Genomic DNA, 25,278 nt, shown 5'->3' with positions numbered 1-25,278 from the left:
TTGAAATTTAGCTATTTCTAAGTAGTAAAGCAAGGCCCAACCTAAGGTATTGCTCCTAAGAGGTTAATTATAGATAAGTTCCAGGATTTTGGCAAAAAGGCAAAATCACTTATAGTACAATAATCTCTACTATTTATATAAAGCAGAATCAAGTTTTTTCTCAGGTTAAAAAGTAAATTTCCTTAGATTCCTGAAAGAAAAAAAATCCCCTTCGGTATAAGTAAATTTACTCACTAAAAGTGATAAGTTACAGGAATTTGAATGTGTTTCTTTACTCTAAAGACAATCTAGATTCATCATGCAATTTCCTTTCTAGGACAGCAACATAAATTGAGTTATTCCTACATTTCCCCCAAATAATGTCTATAGAACTATGTACTGCATAGGAGCTACAGGTCTCAAAACTGTATACGCTGAAAATAATTACTCTTTGAAAATGCAATCACAACACAAGACAGATGAGATTGGCCAATTTGAAAAGCAGTCTCTGTTAAGAGGTAGTTTGTAAATGAAATACTAAGGAGGCAAGGATGCTTTCCAGCAGGCTGACAGGATGTTTCCTGAATCTCATTAAGGTGGACAGGGCTAGAAAACAGCAGCATTGTGACCTGTTTGTGTTAATGGTACCCAATTATCCAAGGTAAAGTGATACAAGGAACATTTTTCTGCTTGCTAAATTGGGGGTAGGGCCTTGGAGTACAAGAATCCCACTTGGACATCATCACTTTCAATTGCAGAAAGAAAGGTGAAAGTGTAATTCTAAAAAACCGTACAATGTTTTTCTTTTAAAGATCACTAGGACATCTTAAAATTAACTACTAAATATACACACGAACAAGGAAACATAAGAAATGTCATAACCCATGCACTGTTGAAACTACTTTTAGTTCCAAACCCCAGCACACATCAATTGTATCAATTAATTTTTTTATTCAGAACCTGGATCTTTGTTTTAAGACTGGTATAAACAAAAATAAAATACAAACAACTTGTTATTAACATAATAGCTGCAGTTATTAACTGCAAGAATACAGTAAAAAGGAGTCATACTAAATGTTAATGTTCTTGCAACAGAATTTTCCCAATCACCTTATGGTAGCAAATTCTGGCAAGAAATGATAATTCATTTCTTATTAAAAATACTTAAAGAATTTCCAAGATTGATCAGTTGTGCCACAAATAAAACAGCAGTTTATTCAAAAGAGCCCTTACCTTTCTCTTATTTTCCTAAAAGATCTGCCATTTACAGGTAACTACTACTTTCAGATCAGTTATTCAAACCAGGGTTGTTCCTGTAAATCCACATCTTAGCTTTATATATAGTAAACTTACACTCATATTCCCTTTCCAGTCTTGAAGCTAAACACTTTTGTAAAAGGAACAATCTAAAATCACTTCATATGAATCTTGGTTCTTACTTTTCTTCTATCTCATTTTTATTTTCTTCTATTATTTGTTCTTCCTCCTCATCACCAAAAGTCTGTTCCTGCATGGTGGTAAAGGAGAGAGATCTAGCAGCCACTTCTGCAGCAAGGCCAGCAGTGAAGGTAAAATCCGGTGACAGCTGTAGCCGTGCCAGCCTCTGCTTAATGGAGGGCTGTAATGAGTCTCTGGGAGTTGGAGGGGCAGTGGTCAGACCACTTCCATCTGCTTGCAGTTCATCTTCACTCTCACACTGGTAACACATTCTTTCTTCTGCTTCTTGGGGGAAGACTTCATTTGAAGAATTATCTGTATTTTTACCTTCTAGAGAGTTTTCACATAAATACTCAGTCCTACTTATTTCATTGTCTGATGTGGTGGATTTACTACTTTCCTCTTCAGTATCATTTTTACTGACTTTTCCCATATCTGAATTCACTGATGGTTCTGAATTACTTATGGGTTCCACTGGGTCTACAGGAGACAAGGATTTCAACACGGCTTCAAATAAAAAAAAAAAAAAGAAAAAAGAAAAAAAAATAACTAAGGACCTAGCAATGATTTAAACTTTTAATTCAAACTTTCAGTTTAAGTTTTTTCTTAAAAAGAACAATAAATAAATAAAAGCTAAATAAAACTTTCCAGTAAAATCAATGAAAATTTATAAATCCAGTAAACTTTGTAAGAGAGAAAATGCCTAAGAAATGAAATGAGATGGGGATTTGATGAAGGTTTTTAAGACACCTCACATATTATCTTATTTAAAATATTAAAGCAGTGGTTCTGAAAGTGTGTTCCCTGAACCAACATTATCATTTATCACCTAGGAATTTGTTAAAAATGCAAATTCTTGGGCCTGATCCCAGACCTCCTGAAATGGAAACTCTGGGAGTAGGGACCAGCTGTATTTTACAAGCCCTCATCTTGATTCTGATACACACTAAAGTTTGAGAACCACTGTATTAGGGAATGAGCAGCATGGTTTTCACTGATAATACGTCACATAAAAGGCTTAAAGTAATCTAGATAATAATAATATCTTCAACATGTATACATGTATATTTACAAGTTAAAACAGCATGGAAAAAATGCAACACACAATTTAACTTACTTGCCAACCACCTCACAAGACCCTAATGAAAGTAAAGCCATAACTTCTACACATTTTGTAGTACCACGAAAAATACAAATGAAATAAAGTCTTCATTCAAGATCAACTATTGTACAAAATATAATACATAAATATAACATATATTCATACGGTAGAAGTTGTCCTTGCAAGGAAAATGCAGTTTTATTTAGCCCCTCTTGATGTTAGTAGGCAGTGGGTTGCTTGCTAGGCAGTCGCTCATCCCAGCATGAGGGGTTAGTACAATACAATATAGTATGAAGCATGACGGAAGGAAAAAAGTGCTTCTCGAAGAGCTGGCGTGTATTTAAAAAACGTTTTTGTAAAACGTGTCCACTTCCAGGAACCATCCCTAAGCTGCAGTAACTCCACTAGAGAAGCAGCAACAACAGAAAAAAAATGGCCACAGCAGGTTCCAGTGCAGACTTTCCCCCTCTAATTCCATGCAGACTTTACCCCTGTAGGCAGAGATGAAAACAGCTCTGGAAGATGTACTGAAATTTTTCATGGGAAAAGCATTCTATGGTATCAGCAGCTTTTTACTTATTTTCACAAACTAAAAAACAGCATTATGACCCTTTTCAATGTAAACTATATCAAAAGCACATACCTGAAAAAGAGATACATTTCTCTCATTGATAAAATCTTTTCCCATAATGTCAATAGCATAACTTTAAAGCTATATGAAGAAAACACTAAACAATAAAAAAGGATACAAGTTTATATACAATGCTATTTTCAGTCTATGTACATTCTTAGTTTATAAATCTGTTAGCTCTTAAAGGAAGCAACATATATTAGAAGTTGGTTGATATTCACAATTATTACTAATTAAATGGGGGGGATATAATCTGTGTAATGAGAGGATCAACTGACCAGTGTGTTAGAATTTAAGCCTCAAGGCAGGTAGGAGGCTTTACATTTTATTTCTTGATCCGTGTGCTAGGGACACAGCAGAGACTCTAATGTATAACAAGTACTCAATAACTACTTGTTGAATGAGTAATTTGCTGAATGAATGCTGTGGGATAATAAGGCCCCTATTTAAGAAGACTGTAATTTTGTTACAGAGACACACAAAACAAAACAAAACCTTGAACATATAGAAAACAATAGTGCCTAAAATTAATCTCTGATGTATGTAGGCTCAGTATATGAATGAACAGATTGCAGGAAATCAATCTGTTAATCATTTCCCTTCTCTGCTATATGCTTTGGGGCTCAAGACTTCCTTTATCTTTCATCACAATGTCCCTCTAGTACAAGGGTCTGTAGTGTTAGGAGAGGTGGTAGAGCTGGAGCACTCAGAGTAGAATTCATGGAGAAGGAGAGACTAGTAGAGAGGACAGCTTGGTGGAGAAGGCAGAATTTTTGGCAAAGGGGTAAGCGTGAATTTTTTTTTTTTTTTTTTTTTGAGAGAGTCTCACTCTGTCGCCCAGGCTGGAGTGCAGTGGCGCGATCTCGGCTCACTGCAACCTCCACCTCCCAGGTTCAGGTGATTTTCCTGCCTCAGCCTCCAGAGTAGCCGGGATTACAGGTGTGCGCTATCACACCTGGCTAATTTTTGTATTTTTGGTAGAGATGGGGTTTCTCCATGTTGGCCAGGCTGGTCTCTAACTCCTGACATCAAGTGATCCACCTACCTTGGCCTCCCAAAGTGTTGGAATTAGAGGCGTGAGCCACCACGCTTGGCCAGCATGAAATTTTTTCATGAATAAAAATAACAAATTTGTGAACTATAGTTTAATTTGATAAACATAAGAAGACACCTATAGTAAAAACAGTAGAAAATATAATTGGATGGGTGAATTCTTATGATGAAGAGACTTGAAAACAGGAAGAAGAGTTCAGATTCAATACAATAAGGAGAAATCACTATAGGTTTTAAGATAGAGAGCCATCATCAATGCAGTGTTGGAGAAAAATCTGGAAAGAGTTTGCAAGATAGCTTAGAAGAAAAAGATACTGAAAATGGAAGTTAGCTAAGAGGCTATTTTAATGTACGAGGATAATCTAATGAGGACCTGGGCTATAAAGGGAGCCAATAGGAAGAAAGAGGAATGATAAAACTTAGAAACGTAGATCTGGACAGGGGAGAACATAGGGCTCCTGAGAGAAAAAAAAAAAAAGAGAACTGGAGGAACTTTCCAGAAGTATAGGTAATCTATATACTTCTAGTGAGGAGGGAAAAGGAAGGCAGTTGATTTTGAGGGTCCACACAGATACTCTAAAATAGAAGGGAAGTCGTACTCTACCTACTTAGAAATCCATAGGCATTAATTCAACTAAGAATTAGCTAGGTTGATATTGTCAAGTATTAAGCTTCCCCTGATTCCTTCCCCTGTCTCCCATGAATTTTGACTTAAGAAAAGAATGGTGAGAAACAGAAAGGAATTTAAGTCTTTTGCATCACCAGCTATCCCATTCTGCTGAAATCAGAGTATGGGGAGTGTGCCCACAGGCACCCCCCTCCCCTCCCATCTACTAAAGTGCTCAAACCACTTAAATAATGCTAATGATGTGGCTCACTGGTCTAGGTTTTAATTATTTTTTTCTTTTCTTTTCTTTTGAGATGGAGTCTCCCTCTGTTGCCCAGGCTGGAGTGCAGTGGCATGATCTCGGCTCACTGAAACCTCCGCCTCCCGGGTTCAAGTGATTCTCCTGCCTCAGCCTCTCAAGTAGCTGGGACTACAGGCACGTGCCACCATGCCTGGTTAATTTTTGTATTTTTAGTAGAGACGGGGTTTCGTCATGTTGGCCAGGCTGGTCTTGAACTCCTGACCTCAAATGATCCACCCGCCTCAGCTTTCCAAAGTGCTAATATTACAGGCATGTGCTGCCACGCCTGGGCCACTTTTTTCAATGTGAACACAGTTATTAGTTTTGTGCTTCACTGAGGTATTTTAAAATATTTTAACATATGGAGAACAAAGTTGAGAATCTCAAATTCACTAAATTTGAAAATAACATTTAAAATATCCCAAATTACTCAACTCACTGTCCATTCTAAAACAAATTTACTAAAAAATTAAATAACCGATATAAAAGTGTGACTTGGTATCTCCAATATGGTTACATTCCTACTCTTTTATTAATCAGATTGATTTAGCATCTAGAAGAAAAAGTACTATGCATACTGGTGGACCCTTATAAAACCCCAAGAATTCTTCAGCTAAAACAACATTAATGGTTCAAGAAAGAGAGAGTCTCCTACACTGAAATAACCTGTTACTTTAAAGTCAGTGCTTACCATGATCACTAAATAGAAGTTGCTTCCATTTCTGCCTTTCTGCCTCTGAAGCTTTAAATCCCAGCACAGATTTTAATTCTTGGAGCACTCTCTTGGATTCTTCATGCTCACGCTTCTGTCTCTCTTTGTCTTCTTGAGACAAGTAATAAAAATCATCCTTTCTGAAATCACTATCAATATCTATATCATCTACATAAGCTTCTAATTCCTGAAAATGAATAGAAGAAAAAGCACTTTACTTGAAGCAGACAATTCTCTAGTGAGCATTCATTTACTTGCACTTACTTATCTCTGAGATTAAAAAAAAGGACTTGCATTTGGCACAGGTCATTAAAGCAGAGCTAAGAAAAGAAAAAAGTAAATATATACCTATGGATAAATTGAAATCTTCAAAAAAAAACCTAACAGTTGATACTAGAAAGCACTGTGGATAAAAAAGTTTAACAACTTCAGTGGTTATTTTTCTACTCTGAGAACATACCATCCACTTAGTGTTACAGCCATTAGCTATATCAAAACCAATCAAAATTAGAAGGGCTGGCAGTTTAGGGAGGTGGTCAGGCATGTTTGTTTTCTTGTGGTTCTTTTGGATTTCCCAGGAAGTTTGAACACTCTTCCTAGGATTAGGGAACACCCCACCTTATGGTCCTCCCTATCTCTAAGACAGAGGGTAGGATGCTTGCTTACCCAAGCAGTATCCTTACAGTATAGGCTCAGGTAAATGACCTGGGATCCTCTAATCAGACGTACCAGCATCAGGTCAGATTTAGAAGTCTGTGATAAAAGAAGCAGGCACCAGCTGGGCGCGGTGGCTCATGCCTGTAATCCCAGCACTTTGGCAGGCCGAGGTGGGTGGATCACGAGGTCAGGAGTTCAAGACCAGCCTGGCCAAGATGGTGACACCCTGTCTCTACTAAAAACTACAAAAATTAGCCAAGCGCGGTGGCAGGCGCCTGTAATCCCAGCTACTCAGGAGGCTGAGGCAGGAGAGTCGCTTGAACCCCGGCAGCAGAGATTGCAGTGAGTCGAGATCATGCCACTGCACTCCAGCCTGGGTCAAAGAGTGAGACTCGGTCTCGAAAAAAAATAAAAAAGACGCAGGCACCAGGATGTTGCAGATATGTTTCTTGAGGTAGCACTTTTGGAGGTAATTTTTACTATTCAGCATTGATGGAGCAAGAGGCAATATCTCCACTCATTAACTTAGCAATGATATCTCCATTGCAACAGTTCTTTTGAGTGATTCGGCTGTTTACCCTAGCCTCATTCAAGCCTGCTTATCTGGCTCTCTGAAATACTCTGTAAGCTACCTAAAAGTTTAAATAAAGTGTCTGTTAAACTAACTAGGGTTGGTTTCCATTTGCAATTAAGAATACTGAATAGTAACTTGTTATTCAATATACATGAAAAAAAAATAATGAGTAGATAATATGACCTAAGGAAAAGAGGTTTTTCTTAGAATGAACAAAAGTAATCTTTGTCAATATCCAATGCGATTATAAAAAATTTGTTTTTAAAAGTAAGGTATATCAGTACATGCAGTCAAGTGCACAGGATTTTTACATATGCACACATACCAGTAACTGCTACTCAGATCAGGATAAAACCATTTCCAGCATCCCAAAAGGTAGCTCTGTACTAATTTTCAATGTGTTCAATCACTTTTGAAAGCCACTCAGATATGGACAATTAGCTATAAATAACAACCAAAAAAAAGTCTGCTGGCGGATTCAATGAATTTAGAGTTAAGCACTAAGAATTAATGATTTGATATAAATTCAATAAATTATGCTGTAATTTTGAAGCTCATTAGAAACATAAATCCAACAAGGGAAAGAACAGTAGTTTTCACCCTTACCTGCTCCTCTGGGATTGGATCTTTGTCTGCAATGTGTAGAGTAGGCTGCTTCAAAGGTACTACTGTACAATGTGGGTTTTCACATGCTATTTCAGGCTTGCCTTTAAAAAATGGGAGTAGGTGGGAATAAAGATAAGAAACAGACCACACAGAAACGAGTGAACATCTAATTAAAAATATCCTTGGGGCCAGGTGTGGTTGCTCATGCCTGTAATCCCAGCACTTTGGGAGGCTGAGGTGGAAGGATAGCTTGAGCCCAGGAGTTCAAGACCAGCCTGGAAACAAAGTAAGACCCTGTAGCTACAAAAACTAAAAAAGAAATCAGCTGGGCATGGTGGTGCACACCTGTAGTCCCAGCTACTTGGGAGGCTGAGGTGGGAGGATCGCTTGAGCTGGGGAGATCAAGGCTACAGTGAGCAGTGATCACGCCACTGCACTCCAGCCTGGGCAACAGAGCTAGATCCTGTCTCCCCGCCAAAAAATCCTTGGTACTAATACTTTGTCAATTTCATAGTCCAACTTGTTCTAATAATTTTTTATTTATAAAAAAATAAAGATATTAAAATGAAAAACAATAAATTAGTAGATTTACAACTTAACTTTAAGTCTTTAAACTCTGGGAGAAGAGGACCTGCCCTTCTCTCTTCACCTCACCACAGTATCTGGTACACACCAGGTACTCTATAAATACTTGTTGAACAAAATATTATCATTCACAGCATAGGAACAGTCTTAAGACAGACCATCACTCTTCTTCACAAAATACAAACTTCAATCTTACCCTGAGGCTATTTTAACTCTCAAAAGTTGGAATTGGAAATGAGTTCACAAGTAAATATCTTTACAAGAACACCCAAGTGAGTTTAACTTTGATTAATTCTTAAAATTTGTGTTTGGTATTTACTGACAGGGTTACTTAGTCTCATATCCGGCTGGCTACCATTCATCATTGCCTTTCTACTTATAAAAAAAGAAGTATAGTTTAAACTTCTTGATTTTAACTTTTCAAAAGTAACAATAGTTAAATGGTTTTAAAAAAGAAGTATTTTGGAAGTGTTACAAAAAAATAACTGGTTAGTTTGTAGGAAAGATGGCAGAATGATTAATAAATTAATAGGAAGCACTAATGAGAGACAGAATAGCATAGTGGCTAAGAGCTATAGAGTTAGTCACACCTGGGTTCAATCCCAGCTCTTGCTGCTTTCTAGTTTAAATTACAGTTAACTGGCCAGGCACAGTGGCTCACGCCTGTAATCCTAGTACTTTGTGAGGCCAAGGCAGGAAGATCACGAGGTCAGGAGTTCAAGACCAGCCTGACCAACATGGTGAAATCCCGTCTCTACTAAAAATAGAAAAATTAGCCGAGCATGGTGGTATGTACCTGTAATCCCAGCTACTCAGGAGGCTGAGGCAGGAGAATTGCTTGAACCCAGGAGGCAGAGGTTGCAGTGAGCTGAGACTGTGCCATTACACTCCAGCCTGGGCAACAGAGAGAGACTCGTCTCAAAAAAAAAAAAAAAGAAAGAAAAAGAAAAGGCCAGATGCAGTGGCTCACGCCTGTAATCCCAGCACTTTGGGAGGCCAAGGTGGGTGGATCATGAGGTCAGGAGTTCGAGACCAGCCTGGCTAATATGGTGAAACCCCGTCTTTAATAAAAATACAAAAATTAGCTGGGTATGGTGGCGTGCGCCTGTGGTCCCAGGTATTCGGGAGGCTGAGGCAGGAGAATTGCTTGAATCTGGGAGGCGGAGGTTGCAATGAGGCGAGATCATGCCACTGCACTCCAGCCTGGGCGACAGAACGAGACTCTGTCCCCTCAAAATTAAATAAATAAATAAATAAATAAATAATTACAGTTATCTGTAGAACAGTGGTGAAAATAATAGTACTATCTTGTAAGATTAAAAAATACATGAAAAGTGCTTAAAACAATGCCTGCTACAGATTACATGCTCAAAAACTGCTATTATTGCCTAATTAGCAGAACACAGATTTCATTATGTCAATGCTGACACCACAGATTGAGCTCTTTGAATGAAAAGAAAAAAAAAATCCGTAAGACTATTAATAGCAATAAACAAGTACATTAAACAGTGTGCTGGTAATCCAGCTCTCAAACAAAACAAAACACCCAATTTGCAGCACTTCCTGATTTCCAGTTCCCATGGTGTAAATGCACCCACTGTGACCAATTCTAAGCTACCAATGATGTTAAACTGACTCACAAATTTCTGAATATTTAACAACCTTTGGAGAGCTAGCTCCAGCATGCAATTCATTTAACAAAAATCTAGCAAGAGGACGGGTGTAGTGGCTCCTCAAGCCTGTAATCCCAGCACTTTGGGAGGCCGATACGGGCTGATCACTTGAGGTTAGGAGTTGGAGCCCAGCCTGGCCAACATGGCGAAAACCCATCTCTACCAAAAAACACAAAAACTAGCTGGGCATGGTGGTACACGGCTGTAATTCCAGCTATTCGAGAGGCTGAGGCAACATGATCATTTGAACCTGGGAGGTAGAGCTTGCAGTGAGCTGAAATTGCGCCGATGCACTCCACACTCCAGCCTGCACGACACAGTGAGACTCTTTCTCAAAAAACAAACAAACAAACACACACAAAAAGCCTAAAAAATTTTTTAAAACCCACCAGCTTTTTAATTACATGCTTGCAGTAATAGCTTTTACAAACAGCACAGAAGGTTATAAAGTGAAAAAAGCTCCCTGATGACCTTATCCCTCAATTCCACTGTCTGAAAGCAGGGGCTTGCCAAATCTGTCCCACTGCCTGTTCTTGTAAATAAATTTTTCCTAGAACACAGCCACACTCATTTAAGTATAGTCTATGGGCGCTTTCACACTACAACAGCAGAGTAAAGTAGCTGTAACAGACACACCATATGGCCTGCAAGGCAGAAAATCTTTAGAGAAAAAAGTTGCAGACCTTTATCTCAGAGCAATACTTCTCAAATTTCTCAGACTTTAATGTGGATACAAATTACCAGATCTTATTAAAATACAGGCAGATTTAAAGTCAGGGGTGCATTTGTAACAAGCTCTCATGTGATGCTTATATGCTAGTCTGGGGATCACTCTGAGTAACAAGGCCCTAGAGGTAATAAATGTGAAGTGTTTTAAAATGATGTGACACACATACATACACATGTGCATACACATATATTTTTGAGACAGGGTCTCACTGTATCACCAAAGGTGGAGCTCAGTTGTGCAATCATCGCTCACTGCAGCCTCGACCTCCTGGGCTCAATCAATCATTCCACCTCAGCCTCCCGCGTAACTTTTTTTTGTAGAGATGGGGTTTTGCCATGTTGCCCAGGCTGGTCTCAAACTACTGGGTTCAAGTGATCCTCCCTCCTTGGCCTCCCAAAGTGCTGAGATTATAGGCATGAGCCACTGCACCTAGCCTGTGATATTTTTAACAATGGGAAACTGTTATTAACTGGAGATTCTTTTCTATGGCAATCCTCGAGTAATGCCAAAGTTATAACCTATTCTCAATGATTTCCTGCGCTTACCACAATATATATGTAGATATATATGTGTATATACGCATGAGTGTGTACATACATTTTTATATAAATTCTATATAAAATATGGAATGATTCATGAATTTGTACATTATCCTTACACAAAGGACATGTTAATTTTCTCTGTATCATTCTAATTTTAATACATGTGCTGCCAAAGCCAAGTAACCTAATCTTGGTTTCTAAATGCCATTCTCCATTAAAAGGTTTTACAAGCCATTCCTCCCTCCATCTCCAGTTCCTTGCAACTACTGATCTGTTTTCTGTTCCTTCGCCAACTAAGAGTGCCTCATAAGTGGAATAACATTGTATGTAGTGGTTTGAATGTGACATCTTTCACTTGGCATAATGTATCAGAGATTCATTTATCGTATTGTATGCATTGGTAGTTCACTTTTTTTTGTTGCTGAGTAGTATTTCACTGTATGGATGGATGTAACAGCTTAGTCACATCCCAAAGCCTAGCTGCTTCTAGTTTTTAGTTTATGAACAACATATTTATGTATAGGTTTTTGTATGAACACTAAGTTTTTACATTTCTTGGTTAAATATGTAGGAATGATACTACTGGGTCATATGGTATATGCATTCATAGTGGTTAAAATTTTGATGAAGAAACCATATTTATAAAACCTCAGAGTATTTCTTTACAAAATAATTATCATGAAAGACTTTAAGGAAAAGGAGAATAAAGAGCATGACAACTGAACACCATACACAATCTAGGTCTAGACATATAAAAAATATTGGGACAATCAGGGAAATCTGAATGAGTTCTGTGGATAAAATGGTTGGTGTTCATTTTCTGATTTTGATGGTATACTGTGGGTACATAGAAGAATGTTCCTGCTTTACAAAAATATTTCAGACGTAATGGGGTTTCAAGTCTACAACTTACTCTCAAATGGTTCAGAGTAACACCACCATCAAAAGAATGACACACATATACAGATACATAGAAAGATAAGGCAATTGTGGCAGAATGTCAACAACTAGGGAATATTGATGAAGGAGACTTTCAACTATTGCAACTTCTCTGTACGTTTGAAATGATTTCAAAATAAGACCTTTTTAAAAAAGGATATGGCTAAAGTACCTGCTTCTTAAAATATTCAAATGAACATTTTAAAAATTTAAACCTGTGTAGTCATGGCCACTGTGAATTTTTTAGTGTGAAAAGTTTGCGAACTATTTGTGTCTTAATCCATATCATTATTACCTATGAACAAAAGCCACACATACAGAAAATAATTAGAAAATGGCTTAATTATGTATCTAATGAGGTGAAGAAAGTTTTCACAGTAATGGTTAACAATAACAGGTAAGTGTTAGACTAAGATTCAACATCTCAGAGTGTGCTAAAGGAGGGGTGAATGGGATGCATCTTTCTTTTTTTTTTTTTTTTTTGAGACGGAGTCTCGCTCTGTCGCCCAGGCTGGAGTGCAGTGGTGCGATCTTGGCTCACTGCAACTCCGCCTCCTGGGTGCACGCCATTCTCCTGCCTCAGCCTCCCGAGTAGCTGGGACTACAGGTGCCCGCCACCATGCCCGGCTAATTTTTTGTATTTTTAGTAGACACAGGGTTTCACTGTGTTAGCCAGGATGGTCTCGATCTCCTGACCTCATGATCCACCTGCCTCGGCCTCCCAAAGTGCTGGGATTACAGGCGTGAGCCATCATGCCCCGCCTTTTTTTTTTTTTTTTAACAGTGTCTTGCTCTGTTGCCCAGGCTGGAGTACAGCAGTGGCGTGATCATAGCTCACTGCAGCCTCAAACTCTTGGGCTTAAGCAATCCTCCTGCCTCAGCCTCCTGAGTAACTGGGCACTCAGCCACTCCTGTCACCATGCCTGGCCAGGATGCATCTTTTAACAACCAAAGTCTTCTGAGTGTTTCTGTTTGTCGAAAATGTACACAGAAGCTCTAGATGTCATATCAGAAAGTTTAATATGCATAAGTATTTGCATATATCAGAGTTTCTTGGTAGATTTATGCTTTGGAGAAAAAATTATTCACAGTTTACATCTGAGATATTAAGAAAACCTTCGGGTAATAAATCAGTAATTAGCATGTTAATATTTCCTTTGGAGAAAGTGAATACTTTTACTATCTAAGGATTTGTTCAAGTTTGTTTAAGACATTAAATAAATTATTACAAATTTAGCTGTAAACACAAAAATAACAGGATGGTAAAGCATTCATTATCTTTAGCAGCAATGCAAATTCTATGCCTAAGTCTGAGTAGCCTCATAATAAAGATCCAAGAGATAAATATGGTACTGGTTTGCAGCACAGTTTTCAAAAATTGATGTGCCAAAAATTGAAAAATGAAATCAGTGAGGTAAAAACAAGCATAAAATCGGAGTCACATAAAAGCAGCTTAGTGGAAAAATCTCAAGACTATTTTTTTTTTTAACTTAGTAGCACAAAGCATCTGATATATTATTAAATAATGACACAATGTGTTTAGATCTTAGTACTAAATATGCAGTGCCACCAATTATATCATTTGTATATTATTTTTGAATGACTGAAGAAAGTATTTTATCTTAAAAGAAAAACTCAAGTTCCTAGCCCCAGACTATCAAACTCATTCTTTTATTATCCTAACTGAAAAAGAGTTTCTGGAAGTTCTAATAATAGAAAAATACTATCAAAATTTATTCTCACATTTCAGTTTTTTTAAAAAAGAGATATGACTCACTGAACTTTCAAATCATATTCATTTTTAATTTATAAAATGAGAGTCAAGAATTGTATTCAGTGTCACTTTGTACATATAAATTCAACATTAAAAAAAAGTAAACTAAGAAATTTTGAAGCTAGTTTCATCATGAAGACAAGAAGTCCACCTAATAAAATCCTACCAGAGTGGAATAAGCATGTCTGTTAAGCATATGGCAAAGAAATCTCTCACAGGTACCTTTTTTATCCGTATTTCTTCGTAGCAGTTTGTCGACCTGAGAAATGGCCTCTTCCCAGCAATTGTTGCTTGCTTGAACGTGGGGCTGAATCAACTTTAATTTCTGTTCTAGGATGGGATAAGCCTCTGACACTAGTTCTTGTGTTTCTTTAGTACAAACAAGCTTTTCAAGTTCATCTTCAAGAATTATTACCCTGAGTCATAAAGAAAAACAGAAACAGATTTCTATAATATGAAATGAAAAATTTATAATTTACAAGGCTTATTTTAAAATAAGCTTAAATCCCAGCACTTTGGGAGGCCAAGGCGGGTGAATGGCTTGAGCTCAGGAGTTCAAAACCAGCTTGGGCAACATAGTGAAACCCCCTTTTCACCAAAAATACAAAAAATTAGCCGGGTGTGGAAGCATGTGCCTAAGGATGAGGTGGGAGGACTGCTTGAGCCTGGGAGGTAGAGGCTGCAGTGAGCCTCGATAGTGCTACTGCACTTCAGCCTGGAGGATGGAGTGAAACCCCACCTCAATTTAAAAAAAAAAAAAAAGAAAGAAAAAAGGCTTATAATAAGATGAAAAAAGTTCTGGAGTTGGACAGTGATATGGCTGCACAACAATGTGTATACACTTAATGCCACTGAACTGTACATTTAAAAATGATTAAATGATAAATTTTGTTATATATACTTTGCCATAATTTTTTAAAAAGCTTATAAAGAGTATTAAATATTTATTCAACAAATATTTCTTGCATACATACTAGGCATTTTATGGGCTAAAAAGAAAAAAATAAGCTCATCTGCTATTTATAAGAAATAACAAATGATATTACACATATATGTAAGTAAAATATAACATCCACCCCTCACACTCCTCCCTACCCTCACTTCCCCTGCCAACAACAGCTCCCTGGCTGCCCCCCCACTCGGATGTGGCTCGAGCTGGTGACACACAAGACTAGAGACACCACAGACCCACGACCCGGAGCAGCTTGGAGGCAGTGAATAATAACTCTTCAGGTCTGCAATAACAAATGGCCTCCAACAAAACCACGTTGCAAAAAATGGGAAAGAAACAGAATGGAAAAGTTAAAAAGTTGAAGAGGCAGAGCCTGATGAATTTGTGGTGGAAAATGTACTAGATCCACATGTAGGGAATGGGAAAGTGGAATATTTCCTGAAGGGATTTACAGATGCTGACAATACTTGGGAACCTGAAGAAAATTTAGATTGTCCGGAGTTAACTGAAGCATTTCTTAATTCTCAAAAAGCTGTGAAGAAAAAGATGGTACAAAAAGAAAATCTTTATCTGACAGTGAATCTGATGAAGCAAATCAAAGAAGAAAAGAGATGCTGTTGACAAACCAAGAGGATTTGCCAGAGGTCTTGATACTGAAAGAATAATTGGTGCCACAGACGGCAGTGAAGAATTGATGTTGCTCATGAAATGGAAGGATTCAGATGAGGCAGACTTGGTGCTGGCACAAAAGACAAATATGAAGTGTCCTCAAATTGTAACTGCTTTTTACGAAGAAAGACTAACTTGGCATTCTTGTCCATAAGATAAAGCCCAATTATTGTTCACATTGTATGTGTGTGTGTATATAGACACATGTATACACACACACACACACACACGCACACACACATACATATGAAATTTGCGGTTGGGCGTGGTGGCTCACATCTGTAATCCCAGCACTTTGGGAGGCCAAGGCTGGTGGATCACCTGAGGTCGGGAGTTCGAGACCAGCCTGGCCAACATGGTGAAACCCTGTCTCTACAAAAATACAAAAATTAGCTGGGCGTGGTGGCAGGTGCCTGTAATCCCAGCTACTCAGGAGGCCGAGGCAGGAGAATCGCTTGAACCTGGGAGGCAGAGGTTGAAGTGAGCCGAGATCACGCCACTACACTCCAGCCTGGGCAACAGAGTACCAGGCTCTGTCTCAAAAAAAAAAAAAAAAAAGGGCGGAGGGGAGCATCTTGGTTTTTTATTTACTAGTGTGACAAAATAACTACATTCTAATGAAAATCAAGTTTGATATGCTCATTTTGAAAGTAGTGTTGGGTTTTTCTTTTTTGTATCAATAGCACTGGTTACTTTGAATAAATAAAAGCTTTCTATAGTTGCTTCCTTTATCAGAAAAGAAAAAGACTACAATATCATAAATAATTAGAACTATTATTTTATTTCCATTTTACAGATAATAAGGAATTAGGCCCAGAGAGTTGGGGAAACTTGCCTAGAGTCAGAAAGCTAGTAAGATGTAAAACTGGGCTGAATACAGGCACAAAAGGATAATACCATAGAGAGACAGATAGTGTGATGAGAAATCAGAAGAAGGGAAAATTACAACCAACTGTAAGGATAGATGGCGAACAACTAAGGACGAGGTATTTTTGAGGTAGCATTGAAGGGATGGATAAAATTTGGGCCCATATACAAAAGGTGAGGAACGTTGTTCTTTTTATTTTTTATTTTTTTTTGAGACAGGGTCTCACTCTATCACCCAGGCTAGTGCAGTAGTGTGATTTCGGCTCACTGCAACCTCAACCTCCAGGGGTCAGGTGATCCTCCCACCTCAGCCTCCCAAGTAGCTGGGACTACAGGTATGTACCACCACGACTGGCTAATTTTTGTATTTTTTTTGTAGAGATAAGGGTTCACCATGTTGCTCATCTCAGCTACTGGGCTCCAGCAATCTGCTCTACTCGGCCTCCCAAAGTATGAGGATTATAGGCATTAGCCATTGTGCCTGGCCAGAAGCTTGTTCTATTAGATTGGTGCAAAAGTAATTCAGGTTTTTGCCGTTACTTTTTTTTTTTTTTTGAGACAGAGTCTCGCTCTGTCGCCCAGGCTGGAGTGCAGTGGCACAATCTTGGCTCACTGCAAGCTCCGCTTCTCGGGTTCACACCATTCTCCTGCCTCAGCCTCCCAAGTAGCTGGGACTACAGGTGCCCGCCACCACGCCCAGCTAATTTTTCTGTATTTTTAGTAGAGACGGGGTTTCACCATGTTAGCCAGGACGGTATCAATCTCCTGACCTCGTGATTCGCCCACCTCAGCCTCCCAAAGTGCTGGGATTACAGGCATGAGCCACCTCGCCTGGCCTGCCATTACTTTTAATGGCAAAAACTGCAATTACTTTTGCACTAACCTATAAAAGGACCATGGGAAAAGGCATTTATATAGTTTGGCTGGACTGAAGGAAAGGAATGAGAAATAAAGATAGAAACAGAGTGTAGTCAAGTTATGACAAACACTTCTATAGTATGTTTTGTAAAGACTTTAGTCTGAGCTGCTATGACTCCGAAACAAGTCAAGATTTTCAGTGAAGTGACAAGGCAAATATAAGCCTCAGCAACATTAATCTGGCCATACACACCCTGAAGGTGGGGAGAACAGTTAGAGATTAACGCCTTAGTGTAGGGAAGGGACAATATGGTCCCACACCGAGGCCCTGAGAGTGGGAACAGCAAAGGAGACAAGGGGGAGAGGTGTGAAACACAAAAAGAGCATTCTAAAATATGAAACACGAAACAATTATTTAGTTAACAATTTAAAAAGTTGTATGTAGCAGCACTACAGAGCAAATTGGATATGATTGTTTGTGACTGGTGTATTTTCTAGTGAAAATACTTAGAAAGGAGAGACATTAGCATATATGGAGTATTCCACTTTAAAACAGGACAAAAACTTCCTATGCATAACCCACAATTCCTACCCATGGTAAAAGCTCCTCTTTTTTGTGTTCATATCTACCTTGTGTAGCACGCTTTCTTCCCTGAGCCATCTTCCCTCACTCTAATGCATTCTAATATGTGCCGTATATTTCTGATTCTATTGCCAAAACTTACTTCTTCAGAGACTCTGGCTTTGCCTACAACCTGTCCACTGAAATCTTATTTTCCTTTGAGGACAATTCAACCTTTGCCACCCAGTCAAGTGGAGATGGCCTTATTGCCAGTTCCCTGTAGGAGGCAGGGCTAAGAAACTGGTTAGCATTTACCTGCTTTCTTAGAATAGCAGATATAGACAACTGGAATACCCTGAGTTCATAGTGTCTTCATTTTTCTTATGCCATAATCTTTTTTTTTTTTTTTTTTTTTTTTGAGACGGAGTCTCGCTCTGTGGCCCAGGCTGGAGTGCAGTGGCCGGATCTCAGCTCACTGCAAGCTCCGCCTCCTGGGTTTACGCCATTCTCCTGCCTCAGCCTCCCGAGTAGCTGGGACTACAGGCACCCGCCACCTCGCCTGGCTAGTTTTTTGTATTTTTTTTAGTAGAGATGGGGTTTCACCGTGTTAGCCAGGATGGTCTCGATCTCCTGACCTTGTGATCTGCCCGTCTCGGCTTCCCAAAGTGCTGGGATTACAGGCTTGAGCCACCATGCCCGGCCATGCCATAATCTTTATATCAGCCTTATATCAAGCCCATCTCAGGCCTTGAACTGATGGGTAAAAACTTAGCTTCTCAAAATGTCCTTCTGACTTTAAGTTCCTATCCTTGTATCTCTTATCCTCCCTAATTCCAGTGAAACTAGCCTTTTGATTTTGCTGATATGTCAGTCCTTTTGACCCATTTTTATTTACATAATTAAATGCTGCCTTCCCCATTCCACTTCTTGCCTTGTATCCCAGGGTCAAGTACACCAACTACAATCTTGTCAGCTCTTTAAATTCCTAGGACCTTCTTGATTACCAACACAACATGAACTCAACCATTCATTTGATCCAGTCCTACATGATGAATATTTAACTGTTACAGAAAAATTTCACTGGAAATGACTGTATTCAATTAAATGCCTTGATTCAATTTTTAAACTTGAAAACTTCGTAGAAATATGTGAAAATAGTATTTTCAGCTGAAGGTATACCGAAGTGGGACATAAAAATTTAGAAATTAAGGTAGAGTACCAACAATTTCATGCAAGGCAGGAAATGAACAAATATAAACTCTAGACTCTACATTTTGCTTTTCAACTGGTACCACAAAGCTTGTCCTGTGATACAAGAAAATTTCTACATCTGCTGTAATTTATTTAGTAAAACAGCAATATGTTACTCTTCTACTACATATAACAATGCCTCTTGTAACACACTGTTCCAATCTTGGTAGATATTTCTATTGGACTGCAGGTTCCAGTTGAAGAGCACTACCTTAAGAGAGTTAAAAGAAACTCATTCTTTATAACCATCTCCATTTCAGCTCTCAAAGAGAATGAACAACACCTGCTTTTACCTACCTTTCCAAGTTTTCTGCTGAACTAAGGAAAAGTAAAAACTGTAACTCCCTCAAGTTATAGTACTTACAAATTATTATTATTATTATTTTTGCTATATTTGTAGCTATAAATCACCCTTCATGCTCATGTCTCAACTTTGCTTCTTTTTTCTAGCTAGGACACAAGCCAACAACCACAATGGTACACGAATGAAGCTTGCTAATCACCGAGACCTTTCTTGGTATAATTTCTAAACTTACTCATTCAGTAATGCTTTCAGATGGAGCTGCAAGCTACGTACTGCTGTGTGAACATTATTCAGTTCTCTTGACTTCTGTTGAGTTTTGGATAAACACTGTGGTACTGACTGGTGCTGAGTTTCAAAGTACCGATAGAACTCATAGCTGCGCTTAAGCTCTTCCAAACAGGCAGAATGAGCGTGAGGTAGACCTTGAGTCACATCAGATAAGATACGATGAGGCAGAAGTGCTGGAGTAAGTAAGGGCCCAGGAGGTGAACTGGCTGTAGAAAGTAATAGGGCTAACCGTCTGAAGAACTCTGAACTCTGTGCCACCCAGAGTTGGAACAAAACCTAAAGAAAAAAGAAAAAAGGACTAGATCAATAACAAATATTGGTCAGTGTTCAAAGCAAACTATAAATTTGTTTATCTTAACTTCTGGTTTAAATTTTGCACTTTATCCTAAATAATAAATATAACTGAGCTTAAACTACCTTAAGATGAGCCAAGAATATGATTTCAAATTATGTATGTGGGAACCTGTTATTCCAATACAGCAGGTAACATCAATATATAATTTACTACAGTTCTGTCCTAGATGGGAAGTGTTGATGGAATGAGATACTTTAGTAAAAGTGAATCTTCACTCATTATTTAAAAAAAATTTTCACACAGAAAAGAAGACAGTAGGACTAGTGGATATATATATATTTCTCCAAAGAAATGAGTCACATGGATCAAAAGCTTGGGTTTCAAAATAAGACTATTACCTTGCCCTATGAATTAACTAAGAAATTAACATAAAAATCAGTCCAGGGCTAGGCGCAGTGGCTCACATCAGTAATCTCAGCACTTTCGGAGGTGGAGGCAGGGAGATCACTTGAGGTCAGGAGTTTGAGACCAGCCTGGCCAACATGGTGAAACCTCGTCTCTACTAAAAATATAAAATTCAGCCAGACATAGTGGTGGTGGTGTGTGTTTGCAATCTCAGCTACTTGGGAGGTTGAGGCAGGAAAATCATTTGATCTTGGGAGGCAGACGTTACGGTGAGCTAAGATGGTGCCACTGCACTCCAGCCTGGGTGACACAGCAAGACTCCATCCAAAAAAAAAAAAAAAAAAAATCCATTAAATACTCCAGGAATGTCTGACATGAGAAATTGCAAAACCTATTATTTTAATTAATTAATTAATTAATTTTTGCCATAGAGTCTTGCTCTGTTGCCCAGGCTAGAGTGCCCAATGGCATGATCATAGCTTACAGAAATCTCTAACTCCTGGGCTCAAGTGATCCTCCTGCCTCAGCCTCCTGAGTAGCTAGAAACACAGGCATGTACCACCATACTCAGCTAATATTTAAGTTTTAGAGATGGGGTCTCAGTATGTTGCCAGGATAAATCCCATTCTTCTTCTTCTTTTTTTTCTAAAAGCAGTCTGAATATGTTCATAGGCCCATTCCTGAGATACATCCTGAATCCTTGCAGCAAAACATTTCTCCAGATACAGTCGTATTCAAGATGAGGACAATATCTCCGAAACAAATGCATGAGGAAACAATGTAGTATGAAACAAGAGGTAGCAGGCAATAAAAAGAGGATGAAACCACTTTTGGTAATTTAGATTCCAATTATTCACAACCATGAAAATAGACATTATTTAGATGGTTTTATTAAATGAATTTTAAAATTATGCCAATAATGAATTAAGGTAATTTCACGTAAATCTACTTTACCATTAACTTGTTTATTTTATTTTTTTAAAGTGAGCAAGGCCAGATTTCCTAGTTGCTACAGATGCGATATCTAGGGATTCTTGACTTACAAGTTTACTTGCAAGTCTTCTTATTCAACTATTAAATTTTATGATTACAATGATTTTTATTATTTTATTTGTTCATTCAGAAATGATTTCTTGAGCACCCACAAGGTGCCAGGCACTGTTCTAGGTGCACATAAACAGCAGAGAGCAAAAATGAAGAGTCTCTACTCCGATGGAGCTACAAGTAGAGGGGCACAGATAATAATCTACAAGTAAAAGATACTATTTCCCTTTTGCTATAATGATTGTCCAGGAAGAAAAAGATAGTGTTTCTTGGTTGATGGGAAAAATACAGCAAAGAAGGGGAATAGAGTGTGTGTGTGTGTGTGTGTGTGTGTGTGTATGTGTGTGTACACATATGAAAGAGGTGGAGAGAGACAGAAAGCAGGAAGGAGAGAGGAGAAAGGGGTGGCTGGGGAGGTCTCTAAAAGTGTCACCTAAAGGAAGTGAGCCATGAGATCATCATCAAGGAAGAGAGTTCTAGGGAGCAGGAAGTCAAGTGCAAAGTACTGTTGTGGGAGCACACAGGGCAGATCATGGAACAAGAAGTTCAGTATGGCTGGGGCCAGGTAAACAATGGGGAGCCACTGAAGGGTTCTGAGCAGAAGCGTGACATAATCTGATTTATGCATTAACAGGCCCATACTGGCTGCTGAGTTGAGAGATTACAGGAAAATGAGAGTAGAAGCAGAGAAACCAGTAAGGAAGTTACTGCAATACTCCAGGTTAGCATTAATGAGACCACAGTGGTCAGCGGTAGAAGGTGAGCAGCAGATGGACTCTGGATCCATTGTGAAAGTAGAACCAACACAGTCTCTTGACTGATTGGTACTGAGAGAATAAGAGCTAACAAGGATGATTCCAGCATGCTGGATCAAGATAACTGCAAGAATCAAGTTGGAACAGCTTACTGCGGCTTTTAAAAAGACTAAAGGCCAGGAGCAGTGGCTCCCACCTGTAATCCCAGCACTTTGGGAGGCTAAGGTGGGAGGACTGCTTGAGGCCAGTAGTTGGGAGACCAGCCTGGGAAACATAGTGAGACCCCTGTCTCTACAAAATATTTTCTTAAAAATCAGCCAGGCATGGTGGCATGTAACTGATGTCCCAGTTACTTGGGAGGCTAAGGTGGGAGGATAGCTTGAGCCCAGGAGTTCAGGGTTACAGTGAGCCACGATTGCACCACTGCGCACCAACTGCACGACTGAGCAAGACTTTGTCTCTAAAGACTAATTTATTATCCAACCACTGTCACATTATCCATTTAAACCAAAACTCAGAAATATGTATTTCTTTTTTCCTTGGATAAGGAGATAACCATAGCCAATAGGTAAACAGAAAATTTGATTTAAAGCATTTCACAATGTGTGCATTTATTTTTCTAGAGCAGGAAACATATGACTTTATAAATTTTAAAAACTGGTTAAAAACTTAAAGGAAAAGAGAGGGATAAGGACTCCGTTCTAGGGACTGATTGAGTATCCCTAATCCAAAAATTTGAAATGAAATCCCAAATGCTCCGAAATTTGAAACTTTTTGAACACCAACATGGCAGTTAAAGGAAATGCTCACTGGAACATTTCAAATTTCAAATTTTCGGATTAGGGATGCTCAACCTCAATGAGTAATGCAAATATTCCAAAATCTGAAAAAATCCAAAATCCAAAACACTTCTAGTCTCAAGCATTTTGGATAAGAAATATTTAACCTGTATTTCATTTATGTCTCCTCAGGCTACAATTCAGAGGTTGCTTTTCTTTCCAAAGGTGCAATACTTGCTATCACAAAACTTTCCTGAGGGAAGATATGTTAACAATAAAAAATAAATCCAAAATGTATTTTCTTTAGAGGGGGCAACGCACTTTTAAAAATTTAACTTACAAAATCTATTTTTAAATTTCTTATCTGAATAATGATACAGTGGCAACTACAGAAGGGGACAATACACAGTTTTTGAACATTACAGGGGTTTTCAACAGTTTGCAAAGTCTATAGAGCTCCTCAAGATAAGGCTCCTTGCAGAGCCTGATAAATGCGGTAACTGTAACACAATTATTGAGTTTGGTTACAGGTTAGTTATAGGTAAAAATAAAAGAAATATAAAAATACTATTATACTTTGATTTGTAAAACACTGAGTGAGCAAAAAGAATCCAGCTATAATCATTGTTGGAAGGCAAGATGGGGATACAGCAACAGAGAACAAGTCTCACATTTCAGAGCAGGTCATATCAGATAGAATTTTAAAAATCAGCTAACATTTATTAATTGCTTACCCTACACCAGGCACTGAACTGACAAACATCTAATCCTTTGGAGGCAAGCATTGCAATTATCCCATTTTAATAAACACAGAAACAATGATTTGCTCGGGACCACACAGTAGTCAAATAATGGAGCTAGAGTGAAACCTGGAAAATCTGACTCCACAGGGTCCACAACTTCTCTTTGCTGCCTGTACTTAAGCTAGAGTACGATTCAGGATTTAATACACTTTTAAAAACAGTACATCAACAGCATAAAGAAAAAAATCTCCAAGGCATCTTGATGAGTTAACAAAAAGTAATTTAAAAGGAAATGAAATACTATAACTCTTTCTCCAAGTCCTTCTTAAAGAATAACAGCTATTACCATTTGGGGGTACCTGTTATATGACAAGCCCTGTTTGAGGTATTTAATATGTCTTCTCATTTAATCTAACACCTTATAAGGCAGGGATGGCAACTCCTTTTCACAGGTGACGTAAGTTTAAAGAATAACTTATTCAAAGGCAAATGGCTAGTCAGTCAGGGCTAAAATATAAACCTAGGTCTGCTCAATTTTCCACATTAAGAATCTCTTAAATTGTCCTTTGAAAAAATATTTATTTTCCTTAAAGAACAAAGCATGGTTAGGATATTAAATTTGAAAGAGGGTGAAATTACCTATAGTCCCACCACCCCAAAGAGTAGCTATATATATCTTGGTATTTTCTCCTCATTTTTTTTTTAAAACAGGGTTGTGGCCATATTGCATATACACTTATGTATCCTGATTGTTTCACTGCCAACAGATGTTTCTCCAAGTTTTTACAGAATTTTCACGAGCAAGCTGTAGCTGCTACACAATGGTTCACCATGTGGCTCTGGCATGACTCACGCAGCCACTCCTCTATTTTTGAACTTTCAGGCAGTGTTCCATTGTGCACTATTATAAACACAAAGTGAATAAGCAACTTGGTATATAAAGCTTGACTATGTTTAGAATAATTTCCTGCAGTTTGTAGAAGAGGAATTACAAATTCAAAGGATAAATCATTTAAAAGGCTCTTTACATGTCAAGTTGCATTCTGAAACAAATAACTTTAGAGAACTGAGGAAAGTACTGCAGCAGCCTAAGTAAGAAATGGTGGCTGGGACTAGGATGGTGGGGCTGCGGGGTTGGATATAGAAAAAAGTGGATGGGTTTAAAATACATTTTCAAGGTATAAGTAAGAATCTGCTAACAGACTGGATGTGAGTGGGCAAAAAGAGGGACAAGAAAGATGGTGTCCAGGTTTCTAGTTTAAGTTTTGAGGTGCCATTTATTGAGATGGGTTAAAATGGGAGTAAGAATAGGTCAAAGCAAATTTTAAGCAGGAGAGAAAGAAAACAAACAAGATAATTAGAACATTTATGTTGATTTAGAAAATGTAAAAGATACGGAAGTCAATACAGTCTCAAAACAAAATGGATCTGATAAATGCTAACAATACTTGCACTAATTTTCATGGTATCAAGGGAAATTTTAAAAACTAAAAACAAAGAAACATCTAAAGAGAGTTTACTAAACACTTAATAGGAACTTAAGACATTTGGATCAATGTCTTAAAAATACTACTGGAGGTTGGGTGAGGTGGCTCATGCCTGTT

At 38.3% G+C, this 25,278-nt stretch overlaps 1 protein-coding gene, 1 non-coding gene and 1 pseudogene across 23 annotated transcripts in view; 1 reads left to right on the top strand and 2 right to left on the bottom strand.

Moving 5' to 3' along the window:
• Nucleotides 1-467: 467 nt before the first annotated feature.
• The window catches only part of VEZT (vezatin, adherens junctions transmembrane protein), an 80,247-nt gene continuing 55,436 nt past the window's right edge, over nucleotides 468-25,278 (bottom strand). For 14 of the 22 annotated variants that reach the window (XM_021922793.2, XM_009181439.3, XM_017946124.3 and 11 more), the window contains 5 exons: nucleotides 19,598-19,929; nucleotides 14,125-14,318; nucleotides 7,660-7,760; nucleotides 5,802-6,009; nucleotides 468-1,923 (listed from right to left, as the gene is read on the bottom strand). In XM_021922793.2, coding sequence (XP_021778485.1) covers nucleotides 1,415-1,923; nucleotides 5,802-6,009; nucleotides 7,660-7,760; nucleotides 14,125-14,318; nucleotides 19,598-19,929 — 1,344 coding nt within the window. In that variant the 3' untranslated portion in view covers nucleotides 468-1,414. The other 8 variants (XM_017946128.3, XM_017946129.3, XM_021922799.2 and 5 more) reach the window with 4 other exon arrangements.
• LOC116269012 lies at nucleotides 11,265-11,367 on the bottom strand. The gene has a single exon (XR_004176338.1). It is a non-coding gene; the product is annotated as a U6 spliceosomal RNA (small nuclear RNA).
• LOC101005423 lies at nucleotides 15,150-18,799 on the top strand (annotated as a pseudogene).

The sequence above is a fragment of the Papio anubis genome, chromosome 9, assembly GCF_008728515.1.
Source record: "Papio anubis isolate 15944 chromosome 9, Panubis1.0, whole genome shotgun sequence".
Lineage (NCBI taxonomy): Eukaryota > Metazoa > Chordata > Mammalia > Primates > Cercopithecidae > Papio > Papio anubis.
Note: the sequence above shows the minus strand (reverse complement) of the source record. Positions and strands in the feature narration are given on the sequence as shown.